A 15,507-nucleotide genomic window follows, 5' to 3' on the forward strand; every position below is an offset into this window, starting at 1 on the left:
TAGGCAAAGTTGGCTCTTCTATGACTTGTGGACTTCAAATCCCAGAATTCCAGAGCCAATCATGCTAGCTCAGGAATTCTGAAAAGCCGACTTATCCCAGTTTCAACATCATCCAGGCTAGGGGTCAGACCTTTCTCAACTCAAAAAATTGGTCCCTTTAAAAATTGCGGCAGATGTTTAAAAACAGACCAAGGAGGTGTAAGAAGTTGCCTAGATTCCCAAAAGTGAAATATTTCATGTTACATGAATATTGTGCGCAAATAACTCCCGCCCCGAGTTTGTGGAGAGGGGCGGCATACAAATCTAATAATAAATAAAGACCATTTCTGAGTACCAGCTAATAGAATTTTTTCATCTTGGAAAAGGTTAAATCAAGATGCTTCAACAGCTTTCCAACCAATGCATCCCCCTCTCTTTCCCCCTGGAATAACAGAGTAGGGAGGGACTTGTAGAGGTCTTCTAGACTAGCCCCCTGCTCAAGTAGGAAGAAAAAAAATAGAATTTTGAAGGAAATCAGTTGCTCTGGAGGATTTTGATAGCAGGGAAAGAGAAATTAACTGTAAACTTTACTGTAAACTTTACCATTTTACTACCGGTTCTGTGGGCGTGGTTTGGTGGGCGTGGTCGGGGAAGGTTCCTGCAAAATCCCCATTTCCTCCCCATCAGCTGGGGCTCGGGAGGCAAAAAATAGAGGGGGGTGGGAGCAGTCGGAGGTGGTATTTATAGGTTCTCCGAACTCCTCAAAACTTCCTCTACCGGTTCTCCAGACCCTGCGGAATGTCCCCTCTGCCTTTGGGTCGCTTTGTGGGTTGTGTCTCTTGGACAACGTCGACTATTCGGGGAGTTGAAGCGCCCTTAGAAACTTGCAGGGACTCTTTGGATGCAGCCGGTCCTGCTTGGGGGCCCCTTGAGATCATCTGTCCTTCTCCTCCCGTCCAGCCTGCAGGCTCCCTCCCTCCCTCGCCAGCTGCGCCAGGGCCCCTCCCGTCCCGGCGGGGCTGAGTCAGAGGCGGCGGCGGCCGGGCCGGGCTTGGCCTCCGTCAAGGCGGGCGGGGACTGGGGAGGCAGCCCGACTACAAAAGGGCCGCCCGGGCGCCGCCCGCTCTTGCTAGGCCGGCCGGCGCTCGGAGTCTGCAGCAGCCCCGCCCGGTAAGTCCCGTCCTCCCGCCCGAAGCCTCCCGTCCAGCCCGCACTGGACCTCTCGGCCTTTGCCCAGTCGGCGTCGGGCGGAGAGGATGCCCGTCGGAGAAGGAGGCTGTGCCGCCCTCCAGGCTGCGGGCGAAGGCAGCGCCTCTTCGGGTGGGGGTGGGTGGGTCCCTGCGGGGTCCGACGGGGGAAGAGACCATCCTGGGTAGCGCCGGGGGCGGGCGGAGGGCTGGCGGGGGTCTCTTGCAAGGCTTGCGGGGAGCCCTTGGGGGCGGGCTGTCCAGGGACCCCCGGCTGCTCTGGGCTTCGGAAGGCGCTTCCGCGGGTGGGTGGCATCGGGGCTGCTTTCTCCCCGTCGGAGGGAGCGCCAAGCGGCGTTTGCTCCCGCTCGGATAGAGGCTGGATTGCATCAGGGATTCCCCTCCTGGGAGCCTTCCTGCAGGGGGGAGACGCCCACTCCCCTCTTTCTCCTTGTCTTCCACCGTGCCATCTTTAGGGGCTACACCCTTCGCTTCGGCTGGCCAGAGAGTCAGGCTGGAGTCCCGTGAAAGCCGCCGCTTAGCATCGGGTTTCGTGCATCATTTTTAAAAATATCCCCCTTCCCTTAAATTACTTACTTATTTATTTAATTCGCCTTACAGCAACAATAGAAATACAAAACGATAAAAAAGAAGTCAAATTTAAAAGGTCTGGGTTAAAAACCCATAAATTAACCAATCACAATAACACGCATACTAAGCATTCATACGATTTGGCCACGATGGTTGTTAATTCACGGCCCCGTGGAAGAAGCAGGCGGCTCCTCGCCCGCTCTTTGCCCCGGAGCCTCTTCCAAGGGGGTATCAAGGGCCACGAACGTTCCCCTCGCCCGCTTCCCACTCGGAGCTTCCGGTGCCCAACCGAGGTCCGCGGAGGAAACCTCGGTGTAGTTGTAATTGCATGTGTGGATCGGAGGGGACCCGCCAGCTTTGCTCCAACTCTCCCAAGAGGAGCTGGACAGCGGGGGGGGGGGGAGAGACTGCAGAGCTGTTGCAATGGAGCCCCTTCCTAAATCCCCCTTGTGCCCCCTCCCGCCTCGCCCCCAGCCCCCCCGATTCCCTCCGCCTGGCGCTTTTCTCTCCGCCGGCTGCTGCGGCGGGGACGCTTCTCCTTGCAACGACCCTCGCTCGGGTGTGGCTCCCGGGAGGGGCTGGGCGCCGTGTCTGTGATGTCATCCAGTGTGATTCTCTCTCTCCCCCCTTTCCCCCCTCCCCTCCCCGGCTGGCATGTTACAGCAAGCAATGCGGTAGGAGCTGTTGAGCAAAGAAGGCGCCACACCCTGTTCTTAGCCCGGGTTTGCCCAACGTCGGGAGGAGGGAGGGAGGGAGGAAGAGACCCCCCCCCAATCTGGACCTGTTTCAGCCGCATCCTCCCACCTCTTACAGCCCCTTGAATGTAAATATGGTTTATTGTCCCGTGGGGTGATTTTTTTAGCAGAGAAAATGGAGTTGGGAAAAACCCTGATTGCCATTTGAACAGAGAGGCAGCGATCAGAGCAGCTTCTGAGTCACATTGGCTGCAACAGAGTGAATCCAAACAGTCCACTTGGCCTGATTTTCTCCAAAGGACCTTGGCAAGGCCGGAGGAGCGGCTATCTCCTCTTCATATGCAGCTGGTGAGCATTTACAAACCTCACAGCTGGATATACGCAAGCTGACCAGCCCCTTAAAAACATTATGGACTGGCACCTTTGCCAGTCTACTTTGCAACTTTGGCGTTAGTTGTGTCCTCGAAAGAAAGAGTTCTGACAGCAGGGACACCGTTTCTTTGCCTCTCAGCCTAGGCATGGCATCTTTGCCCTTCTGGGCATCCTGGGCTTTGGACATTTTGGGCTTTGCTTTTTGCAGAGTTCCTCACGGCTTCTGGGTTGTCTCGGATAAGGACGGGCGTGAAAGAGAGACGGGGGCTCTTCTACGCATCCTCCATGTTGTTCCGACAGCCGCTGAGCCTCCAATGAAGTGGCCTCGGCTGCCATAACATCTGTTTGCTATTAAGTACGAATGTGCTTGTTATTAAAAGAGGCCCCGATGGGCTCCATCCAGGAGAGTCTGCAAAGGGGTTGGCAGCCCCATCTCCGAGGGCCTCTTGGACTGGGGCAGGCAAAGAGATTCCACCCGGCAGCCAGGCCAAAGGGGTGGTGTAGCCTAGTGAGTAGAGCCTCAGATGGCAGCTGTGGAGTCCTGGGTTCAAATCGCCACCTTCCCTGGAAGCTTGGGTGGGTTTAGGGTCCAAGGAAGAAGGCGTGGCTGGCTGGAAGCAAACTAGCCCACCCAGCTTCACCTGAGTCTCTATGAGGGGGGGGGAGTGTGGCAGAAGGGAACAGACCTATTTTGCAAAGAAGCTGCAGGCTTCACAAGAGGGGATTTGAGGCCTGGTCTGGAATGGATTCTGAGTCAGCACCACCATTACTGGAGGTTTCCAAGAAGGGACCGGACACCCATTGTCCAGAATGAGGGGAGCCAGGGGTAGGCAAAGTTGGCTCTTCTATGACCTGTGGACTTCAACTCCCAGAATTCCTGAGTTAGCATGATTGGCTCAGGAATTCTGGGAGTTGAAGTCCACAGGTCATAGAAAAGCCAACTTTGCCTACCCCTGAGATGGGCAGGGGTCTCCCATCACTTGGCACCTTTTAAGACTTGTGGACTTTAACTCCTGGAATTCATCAGCCAGCCATGGAAATTCTGGGAATTGAAGTCCAATAAGTCTTTTACGTGGGCAAGTTTGGAGACCCCCTAGTACAGAGCCTCCTGCCTTAACAAGGGGTTGGACTAGAAGACCTCCAAGAGCCCTTCCAACTCTGTATTCTGAATTGACAGCAGTGCTGTACAGTGTTATAGTATAAGACCAGACTGGATGGACCAGGAGGTTTTTTTCTGCCGTCAATCTTCTATGTTTCTATGTTTGGTTTTGAATACATGTCTGGTTTCTTGGGGGAGGGGGGGTGAAAATGCAGCCTCTAGCAAGTAGGTGATTTTCTTAATTTCCTGCCCTCCTTCCCAGCGAAGGAAACATCTGCAGCAGTGGGCGATGGCCTCTTCCTGCAGAGCCTCCCTCTCTGGGGGTTTTCCACTTCTCTTCCCTGCCTGCATTCCTGCCCAGACACACCCAGATTCCCTTCCAAGCCAGGAGGGGGAGGGTTGCAGCCGCCTCTCCTTGACAAGAGGCTGAGCCCCCTCCCCTTTTCCTCACCTGCCAGGCAGTGCTGCACCCCAGGGAGGGGCTGGGGGGGGATGGCAGCCATCCCAGGCAGGAGTCGGTGTGTCTGGGCAAAGCTGGTTTAGCTCTTCTGGCTGTGAAACAGCAATTCGGCCTTTGTTGGAGGAGGTTAATTTGCTGGTAGGGTGGATTAAAAGGATTTAGGGGTGGGGAATACCTGCAAAGGGTTCTTGGCGCATTGAACAAGTAGTTACTGTGATACTAAGGTTGTGTTTCTTAACTTATAAGAGGGTTGGACTTCAACTCCCAGAATTCCCCAGCCAGCTGGCTAGAGAAATCTGGGAATTGAAGTCCACCCATTGTAATGTTGTGAAGTTTGAGAGAGACGACTTTAGGGACCACTAAACCAGCATTCCAGATCCAAATCTCTACTGAAACATATTTTGAGTTTTCTTAATTCCTTTTTTAAAAAAAAGTTTATTTCACAGAAAAGAAAGCCAAATGAATCTCATAAATTTCCACAGATCATAGCCTATATCCATTACATTTTATAATTGTACTTCTTTATACAGTATTTTCAATGCAATATATATTCTCATTAATATATGTCTATATTTTTGATGTACAGTATACCAAAGAGAGGAGAAAGAGACAAAAAAGTTACATTTATTTCAGTATCTCTTGTCATGTAACAGTAAAGAATTCACCATCTTTGTAGTTACTGCCTTTATCCTATAATACTGTCATACTGATACTTTATGTTCATTATTTTTGTATCCATTCGCACTTTATATTTTTATATTTTCTATCTATTTTTGATCCATTCATACCATCTGTTCCATAATGTTTTCATTTCTTCATTTTTTGTTCCCATAATCTCCTTTGTCATCTCATCCATCTCTGCACATCTGTAAATTTTTTCGATAACATTCCTCTCTGCGGGGATCACTTCTTTTTTCCACAGCTGAGCTATTGATATTCTAACTGCTCTTGTGATGTGCGTCACATTACGTTTTCTTAATTCCTGTTGGGCACCAACATCCTGGCCTACCTCACAGGGCTGTTGCAGGCCGACCTTTCGCCAGAAAAGCTTGCATTTTATTGGGGAAAGTAAGAAGGAAGGTCTCTGGATGAAAGCACCCGCTTTCTGTCTTGGGGGGGCTTCCAGATGTGGCTGTATCAAATTCTCATGATGGCCAAGAAGCACAAACTCCCGTTGCACTGTTTTTGCCCCTGCTGGCTGAGGATTATGGGTATGGAAGTGGGAGGGGGCAAGTTGGAGAAGATGGCACTGACACCAGCCAACGCTTTGTCTTGAAGTTCTGCAGCCGTCGTGGGGAAAATCTAAGCACAAGATAATCCACTTTGGGGTTGGAAAGGAGCCAGGCGTTCTCTGCTGTGTAAGCATCTTGTGCCGAATTGTGCTGAGCACACAACTCTGCCTTTCATGCCTGCTCTCAGGGGGGGCTGGGATTGGATCCCCTTGGCGCTCCTCTCGTGCCAGCGCGGAGCAGTGCCAGGTAGGAGCCGGACAAGCCTCTGCAGTTCCCTCCCCAGCCCTTTAATTTCCCCGCTGCAGTTAGAGAGGGCTTGCTCAGACTGATGCCCCAACAAAAGAAACTGGTTTTCTTTGAAGGCCTTTTGCTTCTCATCCAAGAAGCTTCTTCGGTTCTCTTAAGCTGCTTCGACCCAGAAGAGAAACATCTTATAATAATAGTAATAGTAACAACAACAACAACAGTGATGGAAGGGACCTTGGAGGTCTTCTAGTCCAACCCCCTGCTTAGGCAGGAAACCCTACACTACATCAGACAGATGGTTATCCAACATCTGCTTAAAAACTTCCAGTGTTGGAGCATTCACAACTTCTGGTGGCAGGCTGTTCCACTGATCAACCGTTCTGTCTGTCAGGAAATTTCTCCTTAGTTCTAGGTTGCTTCTCTCCTTAATAATAATAATTGTAATAATAATTGATTAGATTTGTATGCCACCGCTCTCCGAAAACTCGGGGCAGCTCACAACATAGCAATGGTACAATACATTACAAATCTAATATTATTAAAATTTAAAAAGTCAGTTAAAACATTAATGTAAAAATGGAATAAATAAATAAATTAATATAACATAATCAATATAATAAAATCACAACTCTGTACTTGTACACACTCAACCCAATTAATCATACTACAGAGGTCAGAAAAAACGAAGGGGGGAGGTAATCGTCCCCACACCTGGCAACAGAGGTTATAGTTTAGTTTCCACCCATGGCTTCTTGTTCTACCCTCAGGTGCTTTGGAGAATAGCTTGACTCCCTCTTCTTTGGGGCAGCCCCTGAGATACTGGCGCACTGCCCTCATGTCTTATTTATTCTTCAAAGAATAAACGTCCGGTTGCCTCTTGGGGGAAAAAAGCCCCTTTGGGTCAGCCATGACTTGGAGGACTGAGAAAAAAACCTCCAGAGACACCTGGGTTTAGAATTTTAATTTTAAACCTGGGTTTAAAATAGGCCTTTTTGGCTAGATCCAGGATTCACATGCAAGAAGTTGGGTGTGTGAATTCAAAATCATTTTTCTCCCTTGTGGAGCTGAATGAAAATCACTTGATGGGAACCAAGTTGGATCCAAGAAAGGCACGTAGGGAAAGGAGTGGCTGAGCCAACGCCCGATGGGCGGGGCTCCAAAGCTCCTCCACGAGGACTAGAATCCTCTTCTGGCTGGAAACGCCCAGATTCTGCAGCGGCACAGCAGCTGCCCCGTGTTAACAGCAGTCTTCTAAGCCTGTAAGGCGGGCAGCCACATACTGAACCTCTGTGATCTTTTCTCCCCGGGCAAAGGTCGCTCTCCAAGCGGAGGGATCCCTGCAGGATCTTCTCCACGCACACACACCCGTTCTCGCCCTGATTGGCATGGGTTGCACACAGACGTGGGCTGCTAAGGTGGAACGGGGACGTGTTCTCGCCCCCGGGGCTCTGAGTGTTAGTGGAGTCCAGCACAATTCTGCTACTGCACCTGGGCAGGTAGAGAAATTGCGCACGTACCACATGAGTCTTGACAAATGTCTCTTTTTCTTTTATGTCCACTGAGAGCATCTGCACCAAAGACAAATTCCTTGTGTGCCCAATCACACTTGGCCAATAAAATTCTATTCTATTCTATTATTCTATTCTATTCTATCCTCAACCATGGGCACTTTAAGAATTCCCCAGCCAGCTTTGGAGACCCCAGTGGGTTGCCCAGCCTCAGAACCTCAGAACATAAAGGCTGGGGAGGTGTTGCTGCATTCTGTATTATCCCCAAACTCTCTTGACCAGGGACTAGAAACATGGTTTTTTAAAGCTATTTGGGAAGTGACCCGTGTATGTAGTCTTTTCAGCCCCATATAATCAAATGTCTATTTTCCACATTTCCCACATTTCTTTTGCTGTGTTCAAATAAAATGCTTTCCTTCCTTCCTTCCTTCCTTCCTTCCTTCCTTCCTTCCTTCTCTCCCTCCTTCGCTTCTTTTACTTTTCTATTTTCCTTGAAGCCTTCAAAACTGAGGAACAAATAAGGTTGGTGGTGGGGCTGAAAAATTCTTGGCCAAGGGTGCTTTCCCCATCTTTACCACACCCTTAAATAGAAGGCTTATTAATTGCATGTTGTTGGCGTCGACTTCCCCAATCTTTCCAAAGTTGTTCAGCAGAGTTCTTGTGTTGCCTTCAACAAGGGGCCAAACCGCCTTTCAAAGCTCGCCTCCTTAATTAAATTGCGCCCATCTTTATGGCACTTAATTGTATGAAAGGCCTTGGCAATGGAAATCAAAACGTTTTGCCCCAAGGCTTCAACGGCAGAAAATCCCCTTTGGGTAAGAAACCCCCAAGGGGGCCAAAATATCTCCTGGCTGGGAATTCCATGTTTCCTCAATTGTAAAGTACTTGGAGCTTCATTTCATATCAGAGGATGTCTCCGGGGCTGCTCACCCCTAAGATAAGAACCTCTTCCTCTTCCTCCTCCTCATCTTCCTCCTCATCTTCCTCCTTCTCCTCCTAATTGCAGAAAAGTTTTCCCTCACCATGAGTTTGAGATATGTAAACGAGAGCCCAAACTGGGGCTAATTTAGTTTCAGGTAGTACTTTTTAAAACCTGCCATTTTAAATTTTAATGTTACAGACTGAGCAGGGAGAACACGCTCTTAAAGTCTGAAAGTTTATGGTTTTTCCTTGCTGCCTCGGTCAGCATCCCAGGACTGGCTCTGTTGGGCCAGATGGAAACAAATAAAACGTTTGTTTGGAAGCTTTGGAAAATCCAGAAGTGAGACGCTGGTGAACAAGGGCGGCCATTCACTGGCTAAGCCAGGCGGCTACAGACGGTGGGAGGGAATCCCGGGTGGGGTGGGGTGAGGGGCTTCACTTACCTTTGCTGCCAGTTCAGGAACGGGAGTGTGTGTGTATGTGCTTCTTTCTTGCACGACTTTTCTGCGCTTGCACAGAACATTTGTGATTACCTCTGGGGTTCTACCATCCAAACTGGGACAAACTGGTAGAAGCCCACCACTGGGTGAGATACAAAATCAGAGGCCTCAACAGTAGTGACTGTGAGAGGGTTCTTGGAGTCCGAGTGGACAACCATTGAAATAGGAGCCAGCTGTGTGCAGCAGCTGCCAAAAAAGCCAACACAGACCCAGGCTGCATCAACAGAGGGAGAGAATCAAGATCACGTGAAGTGTTAATGCCACTTTATAAGGCCTTGGTAAGGCCACACTTGGAATATTTGCATTCTGTTTGGGTCACCACGATGCAAAATGGTTGTTGAGACTTTAGAAAGGGTGCAGAGAAGAGCGACAAAGAGGATTAGGGGACTGGAGGCTGAAACACCTGAAGAACGGTTGCAGGAACTGGGCACGGCTAGTTTAATGAAAAGAAGGACCAGGGGAGACAGGATAGCAGCCTTCCAATATCTCAGGGGCTGCCACAAAGAAGAAGAGGGACTCCACCTATTCTCCAAAGCACCTGAGGGTAGAACAAGAAGCAATGGGTGGAAACTAAACAAGGAGCGAAGTAACTTAGAACTAAGGAGAAATTTCCTGACAGTTACAACAATTAATCAGTGGAACAGCTTCCCTCCAGAAATTGTGAATGCCCCAACACTGGAAGGTTTTAAGCAGATGTTGGAGAACCATCTGTCTGAAGTAGCGTAGGGTTTCCTGCCCAAGCAGGGGGTTGGACTAGAAAACCTCCAAGGTCCCTTCCAACTCTGTTGTTGTTGTTGTTGTTGTTATTATTATTATTACTACTACTATTATTACTATATTATTATTGTTGTTTTGTTGTTTATTGTTGTTATTGTTGTTATTGTTGTTATTATTAATATTATTATTAATATTATTATTATTAAAGCCTCAATGCCTCTAGAAGTGGAGATGGATTGTTATGACACCTTTTTCCCCCTGTCCTTTCCTCCAGCTTCCTGTCAAGATGTCAACTGTACACGAAATCCTAAGCAAGCTGACCCTGGAGGGAGATGTGAGTATGGTGGACAGGGCGGGTTCGAAACACAAGACCCGGTCATTCCCAATGAATCCGTTGGCCGTGTCCATTTCGCTCTCCGAATTCACGGGGACCTCACCAGTAGCGGGCTTCTACCGGAATGGTCGACAGTATCGCACTGGTAGTAAAACCAGAGCTGTGCGCACAGGTTCAGGTGTTGGATGTGTGTGTGTGCGCATGCATCCCAGTGAGAGTTTGCCTCTGCGCATGTGCAGGAAGCGCGCATGAATGAGACGTCGGCCTTTCTTTGTTTCAGTGCATGCACTGAAGAAAAATAATTGCTGAAATCTCTCCTGCACATGTGTCACCTTGCGAGATTTTTCTTACTGCACCTGCGCAGAAGCAAAATCTCACTGGGATGCATCCATGCGCATGACAGGCACTAGAAGCTGTTTGCGCAGTGCACTGGTAGCAGCAGGAGTGGCAACCCTGACCTGGCTCTGGCCCTACGTGGGTTTGCCCCCCCCCCAAGGACGTTCCCCCAGGAAATGTAGGCAGGGCAGGCTGGGAAACTCAGCACCCCCACTTCCTTGTAGCACTGGTGGTGTTGCCTAGTTGGGTGATTCAATGTCTCCAAGAATACAAGGCAAAAGATTCCCCTTCAAGGAGCCGTTGAGGCCTTCAAGCCTGGCAACTTTAAGACTTGTGGACTTCCAACTTCCAGCTTGGCTGGCTGGAGAATTCTGGGATTTGACGTCCACAGGTCTTAAAGTTGCCAAGTTTGGGGGGCCATTTGCTCCAGGCCAGGAACCGTCTTTTGTCCAGGAAGGGGCTGCCACATTTCTTTCTTTCTTTCTTTCTTTCTTTCTTTCTTTCTTTCTTTCTTTCTTTCTTTCCTTCCTTCCTTATCTTCCTTCTTTCTTTCTCTTTTTTCTTTCTTTCTTTCTTTCCTTCCTTCCTTCTTTCTTTTTCTTTCTTTCTTTCTTTTTTTCTTTCTTCTCATTTCTATGCTGCTCTTCTTGAAGCGACTCAGGGCAGCGTACAATATTATAAAAGCAACAGTACAGTATATTTAAAAAACCTGTTACTTTAAAAGAATGATACAAATGGCTAAAAGTGTTAAAACCCCATATACAGACATACACATTGATCCAATTCAACCATTCATAATATCGGCTGGAGACGGTCTCCTTGCTCACAGCCCCCATGCCCACTGGAAGAGGTGGGTGTTCAGAACTTTAGGAAAGGCCAGGAGGGAGGGGGTGGTATGTATCTCTGTAGGGAGTTCGTTCCAGAGGGCTGGGGCCGCCACAGAGAAAGCTCTTCCCCTAGGTGCCATTAGTCAACATTGTCCAGCTGATGGGACCCGGAGAAGGCCGACTCGGTGGGACCTGACCGGCCGCTGGGACGCATGAGGCAGGAGACTTTGCCCTTTGTGTCTCGGTGTCCTCCTTTTGCTGCCTTGTGGCAGCCCCCGAATGGGCTTCTCTGACCAACAGGCTGGGCAGGTTCTCTGCGGAGTCCCTCCGGGGGCCGGCCAGTCACTTCCTTCCCTCCGTTCCAGGCTCTTTCCACGGCCGACTCTTCAGCGGCCAAAGAATGTCCTTTGTTTGCAGAACAGACCGCTGGAGTTGGGCGCATTTAACTTTTCCACTCCTTGTTGGTTTTGGCTCCATGAATCAGCGGCTTCTTCTGGGAAAGTGGCGGGGGTGCCAAGCCTGGCCTGGCCTGGTGCCAGCTCCTGCCTGCGGAGGGGGGAGGGGCAGGGTGGGGGTCTCTTGAAAGCCTTTCCGCCCCCTCCCTTCGCCTAAGGTGGATTTCCAAAGACAAGCAAGGGTTTTTTCTTCTAGGGAGCCACCTTGGAGGAACCTGCTTTGCAGGCTTGCAAGGGGGCAGCCCCCCCCTCAAAGACCCCCCTTGGAGACCTGCCCTTCTCCCCCCCCCTGGAAAGTAGGGGCCTTTGACAGCCTGAAAGATTTACGACTGAAGTCACTTCTCCTTTTGAGCGCTTTGGGGAAGCAAGACGGGCTTTGTGCCCGAACAGTCATCTTCCTCAATCAGGGGCGTGGGACTACAGAGCCCATCATCGCTAGCCAGGGCTAGGTCCTGCTTCTGGGTTTAACAGGGGGCTTTGATTCAGCCCCGCACTTGAGGCAAACAAACATGAGCTGGACTGAGCTCTCTTAAATGGCAGAAGACCATTAGCCCAGGGGTTTGTTCATGAGTTGGATTGGTCCACAATTGGAATACAGAACCTGGAGAACAGAGAGAGAGAGAGAGAGGAAGAGCGGGAGAAAGAGAGAGGGAGAGAGAGAGAAAGAAAGAAAGAAAGAAAGAAAGAGAAAGAGAGACAGAAAGAGGGAGAGAGAGGAAGAGGGGAAGAAAGAGAGAGGGAGGGAGGGAGAGAGAGAGAGAAAGAAAGTGAGAGAAAGACAGAGAGAGGGGGGAAGTGTTGAACCTGATGATTCTTTGCAAATGTCTCTTTTTCTTTTACATACACTGAGAGCATCTGCACCAAAGGCAAATTCCTTGTGTGTCCAATCACACTTGGCCAATAAAGAATTCTGTTCTGTTCTGTTTCATTGATGGATGCCTTTTTTTCCCTCCCCCCAGCACGCCCTGCCCCCCAGCGCCTACGCCACCGTCAAAGCCTACGGGAACTTCGATGCCGACCGCGATGCTCTCACCCTGGAAACCGCCATCAAGACCAAAGGTCAGTGTCGAGAGGCTGGGCCGGAGTGAGGTCCAAAGTCAAACCAGGGCTGGGCAGGGACCTTTAAGACTTGCAGACTTCAACTCCCAGGGTTCCTCAGCCAGCTGCCCCAGGGATTCTGGGGGTTGATGTCCTCAAGTCTTAGAAGTTGGCCAAGGTTGGAGACCCCCCTGCACCAGAGCACCTGGTTCAAGCTCCGCCCCTTTTCCCACGAGCATTGATGTGCATATGAAGGAGCAGAGCTGCAGATGTGCTGAAGGGTCTGGCCACCCTTTTGCCTTTGTTTCACACACACACACAGAGGGGTGGGCTGCTGCCTGGACTAGGGGGGGAGGCAGTGGGGTAGTGAAAATGGAGCTCCACCCCAGAGCCCCCAATTTGCACTGAAAGGTGTTGAAAGAAAATGCATAAGCTTCGTCCACAGGGTGGGAGTAAAAATTTTGGTAGCCCTTCACTGCACAATCACACACACACACAAAATCACACACACACAGAGATTATGGTTCCATCTGATGACGACGTTCCCTCCAACCAGTATCGGGTTCTTACACTGTGCACCATTAGCGCATCGGTAGTGGCAGCAAGTAGCAACTCACCCGAGGCAACAGGAGGGGGGGCTAGGGGCCTTTTGACCCACCCAGGACCCACCCTGTTGCAGGGGCCAGCTGTGGTTTCCTCCCCTGTGGGGGTAGGTGTGAATGAAAGACTCCCTAATTCTTGCAGCCATTGTTTTCATGCTCTGCTTGACTGGCGCATAATCCAGTCCTTCCTCTCTGCCCAGGGGTGTGGAGGCACGCCTTTGTTTCCCCAATGGGACCACAATCCCCAGGTGTTTTGAGTTTTTAAAAGCTAGGACAATGCTAGTCAATCAATCAGTCGTCACTAAAGGAAGGGCTGATGCCAAAAACTCAACTTTTGACAAACTGCTCTAATGTGTGTGTGTATGTATATAGAATAGAATAGAATAGAATTTTTTATTGGCCAAGTGTGATTGGACACACAAGGAATTTGCCTTTGGTGCAGATGTACCACATGATTCTTTGTCAAGAGTCACGTGGTATAACACTTAATGATTGTCATAGGGGTCAGATAAGCAATGAATAAAAATCAATATTAATAAAAATCTTAGGATACAAGCAACAAGTTACAGTCATACAGTCATAAGTGGGAGGAAATGGGGATAGGAATGATGAGAGAAATCTAGTAGAAATAGAAGTGCAGACTTAGTAAAAAGTTGACCGTGTTGATGCCCGAGTCTTCGGACAGGGGCGGCATACAAATCTAATAAACTTAACTTATATATATCCACACACAGAGACACACATATAAAATAGACATATACAAACCAAAACCAAAACCAAAACATATATGCAAACATTAATACCTTTTAGGTTATTTTACGGTACATATATCAACTCTTATTTAGCACTTATTAACTGTCCTGTCTATTTCTATTATGATGGTTTATTTATCTCTAAGGAGCCTAGTTATAACACCTATGGCTTATATATGCATTTCTAAGTAGTAATAATACAATATTTACATTCATTTGCCCATACATTCTTAATATTAATATCCCAATGATTAATATATTATTTCATTTTCTTCTGTCAAGCTACACATGCAGCAAATTCCATGTTTTATAATATTATGAATCTCGCCAAGCTGCTCCTGTTGGCTCTCTTCTACCCTGCTCAGCACGTTTTATAAAAATGAGATTTTTAAAAAATATTCCCCCTCCTTGGGCTATCTCTAGCACCTTGGCCAGTTTTAGATGGGTGGACTTCAACTCCCAGCATTCCCTGGCCAGGCGTGGGAATTGGGGGCCGAAGTCCCGGCCTTTGGTGGAATTCTGGGAGATGAAGTCCACCAGCTCTAAAGTGGCCAATGCTATGGACCCAGAGGGAGACGGACAGATAGAAGAGAGGAGACGCGTGCCTTGAGCTGAGGTTGGCTTCTCTCTCCCTCCGCAGGGGTGGACGAAGTGACCATCATCAATCTTTTGACCAACCGCAGCAACGAACAACGGCAGGACATCGCTTTTGCTTACCAGCGGAGGACAAAGAAGGTACAGAGGCTGGGACTCCAATTCCCAGAATCCCCTTGGGGCCCCGTGGGACCTTAGCATCAAGCCATCGCTTCACCGATTGGGGCTTGTTTGAACCTGGCTTAGTGTGACGCGTCTGGGTTTCAACATAGTTTGTAGTGAAAACCTGAAGTCTCTTGATTTGTAAACCACAATTTGTGGCTTGTGGGGACTGAGAGTCTTGGGGGCAGCAGGTGTGCTAAGTGGTTGATTCTGGTCCCTGCTGTAGGATCTGTCTGCCGCTTTGAAGTCTGCCCTCTCTGGCCACCTGGAAGCGGTCATCTTGGGCCTCTTGAAGACGCCTGCCCAGTATGACGCCTCTGAGCTGAAGGCATCCATGAAGGTGAGTGACATCCTGGTGCCCCTGTCACATCTGCTTCCCTTCGGAATCCTTCCTTCCTTCCCTTCCCTTCTTCCCTTCTTTCTTCTTCTTTTTTCTCCTTCCTTCTTTCTTTCCTTCCTCCTTTCTCTCCTTCCCTCTCTCCCTTCCTTTCTCTCCTTCCTTCCTCCTTTCTCTCTTTCCTCCCTCCCTCTTTTGTCTCCTTTTTTCTTTCTTTCCTTCCTCCCTTCTCTCCTTCCTTCCTTCCTTCCTTCCTTCCTTATTTACTTACTTACTTACTTACTTACTTACTTACTTACTTACTTACTTACTTACTTACTTACTCACTCCCCTACTTATTTATTTATTTGAATTTGTATGCCACCCAACTTCCGAGGGACCCTGGGCGGCTCACAATAAAAAAAAGTAAAGCATACAATGTAATATTAAAACCCCTTAAAAAAAACAATCCAAAACAATTTAAAACCAACCATGAAAAACAGTTAAAACACCCACCCCATCCACCCCGGTCGAGATCCAGGCGTCTTCTGCTCCCCCAGGGTGAAACGCAGGGCTTCCTCCCC

At 49.1% G+C, this 15,507-nt stretch overlaps 2 protein-coding genes across 2 annotated transcripts in view; one reads left to right on the forward strand and one right to left on the reverse strand.

Moving 5' to 3' along the window:
• Window positions 1–838: 838 nt before the first annotated feature.
• The window catches only part of ANXA2 (annexin A2), a 19,315-nt gene continuing 4,646 nt past the window's right edge, over window positions 839–15,507 (forward strand). Inside the window, exons 1-5 of the mRNA XM_070762756.1 lie at window positions 839–1,149; window positions 9,782–9,841; window positions 12,419–12,518; window positions 14,492–14,586; window positions 14,834–15,096. Coding sequence (XP_070618857.1) covers window positions 9,794–9,841; window positions 12,419–12,518; window positions 14,492–14,586; window positions 14,834–15,096 — 506 coding nt within the window. The 5' untranslated portion in view covers window positions 839–1,149; window positions 9,782–9,793. The remainder of the gene's footprint in view (window positions 1,150–9,781; window positions 9,842–12,418; window positions 12,519–14,491; window positions 14,587–14,833; window positions 15,097–15,507) is intronic.
• LOC139173160 (acidic proline-rich protein PRP25-like) lies at window positions 856–1,482 on the reverse strand. Its single transcript, XM_070762755.1, has one exon. The coding sequence runs from the start codon at window positions 1,480–1,482 to the stop codon at window positions 856–858; it is 627 nt and encodes a 208-aa protein (XP_070618856.1).

Source organism: Erythrolamprus reginae, chromosome 10, assembly GCF_031021105.1.
Source record: "Erythrolamprus reginae isolate rEryReg1 chromosome 10, rEryReg1.hap1, whole genome shotgun sequence".
NCBI lineage: Eukaryota > Metazoa > Chordata > Lepidosauria > Squamata > Dipsadidae > Erythrolamprus > Erythrolamprus reginae.

Bases quoted from the DNA above. Each gene is read 5' to 3' on its own strand.
- LOC139173160 (XM_070762755.1), bottom strand. From the start codon at position 1,482: ATGCCACCCACCCGCGGAAGCGCCTTCCGAAGCCCAGAGCAGCCGGGG.